The 6,836-nt window shown below is 29.6% G+C and overlaps 2 protein-coding genes across 2 annotated transcripts; one reads left to right on the top strand and one right to left on the bottom strand.

Moving 5' to 3' along the window:
* Positions 1-273: 273 nt before the first annotated feature.
* On the bottom strand, positions 274-1,386 carry LOC111675938. The gene is made up of 2 exons (XM_023436821.2): positions 1,241-1,386; positions 274-1,170 (listed from the first exon to the last, which is right to left on the bottom strand). Exons 1-2 carry the CDS (start codon positions 1,267-1,269, stop codon positions 357-359), a joined length of 843 nt encoding a protein of 280 aa, XP_023292589.2. The 5' UTR covers positions 1,270-1,386; the 3' UTR covers positions 274-356.
* A 639-nt stretch (positions 1,387-2,025) lies between these two features.
* LOC111675920 (zinc finger protein 622) lies at positions 2,026-3,522 on the top strand. The gene is made up of 2 exons (XM_023436788.2): positions 2,026-2,990; positions 3,053-3,522. Exons 1-2 carry the CDS (start codon positions 2,139-2,141, stop codon positions 3,401-3,403), a joined length of 1,203 nt encoding a protein of 400 aa, XP_023292556.1. The 5' UTR covers positions 2,026-2,138; the 3' UTR covers positions 3,404-3,522.
* The last annotated feature ends 3,314 nt before the right edge of the window (positions 3,523-6,836 follow it).

Below are 6,836 nucleotides of genomic sequence, written 5' to 3'. Positions count from 1 at the left end.
GCACGAAATTTGTAACTAAAACCAATTTGTAACTTAAAACATTTTTTAGTAAATTTAAAAGTAATTTCGTAAAAAACTATTAAAATCTTGTTTTGTAGCCAATATTCTTCAAGTTGGTAGCCCCTCAAAATGTCTAAATGTTAAAAAATTCCACGGCTATGACTTTATAAAGTTCAACTAATTTCACTTGTGAGCTTTAGATAAATTCAAAATGAATATAATAAATCTTGTATTCTGATAGCTTTTTTCATTTCTATGGTGTTTCCCAAAAAGTTATCGAATTCCAACTTCTACTTTATTTTAACAAATTTCAAATTCTACTAAGTAAATTAGTTTTTCCATAATTACCTTTGTTTTTATTCATCGAGTACATTATCCAACCACTGTTGTATATCATCTTTATTATCTGCAACCGTTGAACTAACCCCATCAGCAGTTTTATTATCCGGTGAGGCTGGTTTCAATGCTGGAGTATTAGCACCAGATTTAACACTAACCTTTGACATTTGATCTGAGGTCATATTTAATAACTCATCTAATTCATCGGCAGCTTCTGAAGTTTTAGCTTTAGTGGATTTTTGACTTTTAGCTGAATTGGTCTTACGACTGGCGGAATTAATTTTAATACGGGGATTTTCTATATGTTCTTTTAAAACATTTTGATAGGTTTTCTCAGCAGCCTCCGCTTCTTTTTCCATGTTTTGCAATTGTTCCTTGCTAAACATAGAGGATGAGTAATCCATACGTTTGTAAAAGGGTATAGTTTGTAGACCCACATTTAAGAGTTTTAAATTTAAAGTGAAATATTCACTGGCTTCGGTATTGTCTAGGAATTCTTCCATTTCCGCTTGTTCCCATTGCTTTTCAGAGGCGAATTTAAAATGACCACCCATGCCGGCGGGTAATTGAGACATGGAATTGAAATCTCCCGCACGCATTTGTTCATTCTCTTCCTCGCCGGCAGGGAAGTCATCCAATTCCAAGGGATAGCTCTTAGCGGTTTTCACCTTTTGGCCACCTCTTATCCATTCATTTCTATCTATAAAACGTTCATCACTTGAATCTACCACATCAACATAACCGCGTACCGTTTCCACTTGACCCGAGGACGAAGAAGTGTTACAATATTTGCTTTTATTGCGATAGTGAGACTTCATTTTGTGACGCTTACTGGGATGGAGAAAATTTTCAGTTTGCTGTGGTCCTTTTGAGTAGTAACAAATGAATGGCAAATACTTACTCTTTCGATCGATTATCCTTGCCTTCCATGACGATTTTTTCTAATTTTTTTGCACTAAATTTATAAAAAAACTAATAAGAATTTTTGTTTACACTTCCGTTATTTTACTAAGCAACCGGCGGGACTAATTCAACAGCTGACGCCATATCAATAAAGAGCTGCCAGATTTGTTATAAATTAAACATAGAGATGCCAATAAGATATGGCAAATAAAGTTGTAAAAAAGGTATTTAAAATTAGGCTTTTTTTTAAGAAAAATATTATTCTACTTGAAAGTCTTGCTTCTTATTAGTACAAAAATAGACATATATAACTTTACTCTATTAAGTTTTTGGAGTTATAAGCCTTTAAAGTTTTGATTTTTAATGAGATATATCTCGACTTTTAATTGATATATATAGTCGATATAGATATCAATGGATACGTCTTCAAAGTAATTTTTGATTTATTAATAAAGTTTAACTTGTAACATTTATTTATTGAGTGCTAAAGTCAAATTTCAAGTCATTATAACTTTTTTGTGTTTTCATATTATAAATTTTTTTCTGCCATATCTTATAAAAAACAAAGATATTTTCACTGATTTGAATGATTTTCATTAAAAATTTTATTAATATTGTAGATTTTTCTTGTTTTCTTGATTTTCTTGTTAAAATATTATATTTTTTACATTTCTCATCATCTGGCAGCTTTAAAGATACTTTAACGCCGTTGATTTTTGTTTTCATTGCCTCTGTATTTCTTAGATGTTTACATTTTGACATTTTGCTCTCCCCCAAATCACTCATTTTATAATTGACAGAGAAACAACAAGAACGTGTTTAGATTTTGCATTCATTAGTTGAAAAGCAGATTTTAGTGATTAAAAAAGAAATTAGTTGTGAAATTTTTATTAAAAATGTCCAATTTTACTTGCATTAATTGCAGCGTTAAATTCGCCTCGGCAGATATACAACGTGAACATTACAAAACAGATTGGCATCGTTACAATCTCAAACGTCGAGTGGCTGAATTGCCACCAGTCACTGCGGAGGAATTCCAGTCGCGTGTCATACAAATGCGCAATGCTGAGGCCACCGCTAATGAGGAGAAACAAATGAGTTTGTACTGTAACGCGTGTCGCAAACAGTTCGGTAACCAGAAGGCCCACGACAATCATTTGAATAGCAAAAAACACAAGGATAATTTGGCCAAATTTGAGAGAGAAAATCAAGGAGCAGAAGTAGAAATAACTACTAAATCTGTCATACAACCCAGACCACATCCTGCCATAGCTGCTGCTGCTCAAGGTAAAGGTAAATTTGCCCTACAGCAAGTGGCCCAGGCGGAAGAAATGGAGGCCGATGACGATGATGATGACTACGAGGATGTTGAGGAAGAAGTGGTAGATTCCGATGAATTAGATGATGAATTGGCTGAAAATCCTTTAACAGATAAAGATTGTTTGTTTTGTGTTCACAAAGCCGAAGATATTATGGATAATTTGAAACACATGTCCGAAACACATTCCTTTTTCATACCCGACCTGGAGTACTGTACGGATTTGGAGGGTCTTCTTAATTATTTGGGTGAAAAGGTGGCTGTTTACTTTATCTGTTTGTTGTGCAATGACCGCGGTAAGACTTTCTATACTTTGGATGCTGTAAGGAAACATATGTTGGATAAGGGTCATTGTCAAATGTTGCATGAAGGTTTGGCTTTGGCAGAATATGCTGATTATTATGATTACAGTTCCAGTTATCCAGATCATGTAAGTTTTTGAAAATAAAACAAAATATTGATATGTTTCTCAATTCTCTTTCTCAATTTTAGCAAGAAGGTATGGATGTGGATGAAGAAGTTGTACCCGATCTCCTGGATGGTGATGAATATCAATTGGTTTTACCCTCTGGCGCCGTAATTGGTCATCGTTCATTACTGCGTTACTACAAACAACGTTTGAATCCCAATCGTGCTGTGGTACCTAAAAAATCCGATCGTAAATTACATCATCTCTTGAGTACTTATCGCTCTTTGGGCTGGACAACAAGTGATCAAAATGCTGCTGCTCGAAAAGCTCGTGATATACATGTTATGAAGCGTGTCCAAGCTAAATGGCAAATGAAATTGGGTTGTCGTGCCAATAAATTGCAACATCATTATCGTGCTCAAGTTATGTTCTAAGCTGGAAGGCATGTTATAGAAAAATTATTGCAAGTGAAAGGTTATTTTAGTTAAGGAAATTTAAAATTGATAAAAGTAAAATATCAAAAAATTTGATAAATGAAAAAAAGTGCAAGATGTTTAAAAGTGTGTATTAGTGCGAAAATATAATGCAATAATAAACATAAAAGGCAATCTTAATTTGTTCTTAATAAAGAGGTCCAGTGTCGAATATAAAGACTATTATATAGCCTACTCTAACAACTATTCTATAGTCTACTCTGTAGATTATTTTATAGTCTACTCTTTTGACTATTCTATAGTCAACTTTAGGGACTATTCTAGCCTTCTCTATAGACTATTTTATAGTCTACTCTATAGAGTATTCTATAGTCTACTCTATACACTAATTCATAGTATACACAAGGGACTATTCTACAGTTAACTCTAAGAACTATTCTAGTCTACTCTAGAGACTATTCTATAGTCTATTCTATAGACTATTCTATAGTCAATTCTATAGACTATTCTCTATTCTATTTTATAGACAATTCTATAGTCTATTCTATAGACTATTCTATAGTCTATTCTATAGACTATGTTATAGTCTATTCTATAGACTATTCTATGGTCTATTCTATAGACTATTCTATAGTCTATTCTATAGACTATTCTATAGTCTATTCTATAGACTATTCTATAGTCTATTCTATAGACTATTCTATAGTCTATTCTATAGACTATTCTATAGTCTATTCTATAGACTATTCTATAGTCTATTCTATAGACTATTCTATAGTCTATTCTATAGACTATTCTATAGTCTATTCTATAGACTATTCTATAGACTATTCTATAGTCTACTCTAAGACTATTCTATAGTCTACTCTATGGACTGTTCTATAGTCTACTCTATAGACTATTCCATAGTCTACTTTATATACTATGCTATAGTCGACTCTATAGACTATGCTACAGTCTACTCTATAAACTATTCTATAGTCTACTCTATGAACTATTCTATAGTCTATTATATAGAACATTTTATAGTCTACTCTATAGACAATTGTATAGTCTACTCTATAGACTATTCTATAGTCTACTCAATAGAATATTGTATAGTCTACTCCATAGACTATTACATAGTCTACTCTATAGACTATTCTATAGTCAACTCTATAGAGTATTCTATAGTCTACTCTATAGACTATTCTCTATATACTATGCTATAGTCGACTCTATAGACTATGCTACAGTCTACTCTATAAACTATTCTATACTCCACTCTATGGACTATTCTATAGTCTATTATATAGACCATTTTATAGTCTACTCTATAGACTAATTTATAGTCTACTCTATAGACTATTCTATAGTCTACTCTATAGACAATTGTATAGTCTACTCTATAGACTATTCTATAGTCTACTCAATAGACTATTGTATAGTCTACTCTATAGACTATTACATAGTCTACTCTATAGAGTATTCTATAGTCTACTCTATAGACTATTCTATAGTCTACTCTATATACTATTCTGTAGTCTACTCTATAGACTATTCTATAGTTTACTCTATAGACTATTCTATAGTCTACTCTATAGACTATTCTATAGTCTACTCTATAGACTATTCTATAGTCTACTCTATAGACTATTCTATAGTCTACTCTATAGACTATTCTATAGTCTACTCTATAGACTATTATATAGTCTACTCTATAGACTATTCTATAGTCTTCTCTATAGACTATTCTATAGTCTACGCTATAGACCATTCTATTGTCTACTCTATAGACTATTATATATTCTACTCTATAGACTATTCTATAGTCTACTCTATATACTATTCTATAGTCTACCCAATAGACTATTGTATAGTCTACTCTATAGACTATTACATAGTCTACTCTATAGAGTATTTTATAGTCTACTCTATAGACTATTCTATAGTCTACTCTATAGACTATTCTATAGTCAACTCTATAGACTATTCTATAGTCTACTCTATATACTATTCTATAGTCTACTCTATAGACTATTCTATAGTCTACTCTATAGACTATTCTAGAGTCTACCCTATAGACTATTATATAGTCTACTCTATAGACTATTCTATAGTCTACTTTGTAGACTATTTTATAGTCTATGCTATAGACTATTCTATAGACTATTCTATAGTCAACTCTAGACTATTCTATAGTCTACTTTATAGACTAGAATAGTAGTCTTATCTATAGACTATTCTATAGTCTACTCTAGGGACTATTCTATTTATAGTCTAGAGACTATTTCATAGTCTACTCTATATATTTTCCTATAGTAGACTCTACAGACTATGCTATAGTCTACTCTATAGACTATTCTGTAGTCTATTATATAGACTATTTTATAGCCGACTCTATACACTATTCTATACTCTATAGACTATTCTGTAGTCTACTCTATAGACTAATTTATAGTCTACTCTATAGACTATGCTACAGTCTAGTCTATATACTGTTCTATAGTCTATTCTATAGACTATTCTATAGTCAACTCTAGACTACTCTATAGTCTACTTTACAGACTAGAATAGTAGTCTACTCTATAGTCCACTCTATAGACTATTCTATAGTCTACTTATAGAATCTTTTTTAAATAAAACTAAATTTTTTTCATTTTTTTTGCAATTTTTTTTTTTAATAAAATTTAGATTTATTTTATTGTAAGAGTCAAATTTATAACTAGCAAATTTTTAAAACTTAATTACTTGTGTATTTTCTGGTTGTTTGTTTTAAATTTAAATATAATTTGTTTTATTTTTATTTTTTATTTCTAATAAAGAAAAAAATACATTTTGTTGTAAAGTTAAATAAAATAATAATAATAATAATAATAAAAAAATGTAGAGGATGGTTTGAAATCTTTTAGATTTTTTTATATATATGTATGTTTGTATATAAAAAACGGCAGATGTAATTTACATTTGATGATTGTTTTTTTTTGTTTTTTTAAATAAATGTACAATTTACTTTTTGTTTAATTGCTGGCATTAAAAATTATTTTATATTATAAACAAGGCGAGGAAAAAAGTGTGTGTGTATATAAAAAAAATTTAACTAAAAAAAATTAAATAAATTAAGAAAAAAATATATAAATTTTGCTATTGTTTTGTGTTGCATATTTTATTTTGTTTTTTGTTAAAATTATCGAAATATATAGTTTATTTATATATAAAAACTATTGAGTCATATTGTTTTAATATAGTTAAATATTTCTTTTTTTAATGTTATTTATATTAAATTAAACTTAAAAATAATGTTATAGTTTTATTTTTCAATATATTTCTTTTTTTTTTTTTTGTAGCCTTTAACATTAATTTAAAAGTAGCACTTTATTTGTTTTTTTATATAATTACTACAACTAACTTTTATTTAGAGTTTTTATAGTTTAAATTATATATTTTTTTAAGC

Source organism: Lucilia cuprina, chromosome 3 (genome assembly GCF_022045245.1).
Source record: "Lucilia cuprina isolate Lc7/37 chromosome 3, ASM2204524v1, whole genome shotgun sequence".
Lineage (NCBI taxonomy): Eukaryota > Metazoa > Arthropoda > Insecta > Diptera > Calliphoridae > Lucilia > Lucilia cuprina.
Note: the sequence above shows the minus strand (reverse complement) of the source record. Positions and strands in the feature narration are given on the sequence as shown.

Excerpts from the sequence above, each read along its gene's own strand:
- LOC111675938 (XM_023436821.2), bottom strand. The coding sequence starts at position 1,269 with ATGGAAGGCAAGGATAATCGATCGAAAGA. Across the intron at positions 1,171-1,240 it reads AAGGATAATCGATCGAAAGA|TAAGCGTCACAAAATGAAGT; the intron begins GTAAGTATTTGC and ends TCTCCATCCCAG.
- LOC111675920 (XM_023436788.2), top strand. The coding sequence starts at position 2,139 with ATGTCCAATTTTACTTGCATTAATTGCAGCGTTAAATTCGCCTCGGCA. Across the intron at positions 2,991-3,052 it reads GTTCCAGTTATCCAGATCAT|CAAGAAGGTATGGATGTGGA; the intron begins GTAAGTTTTTGA and ends TCTCAATTTTAG.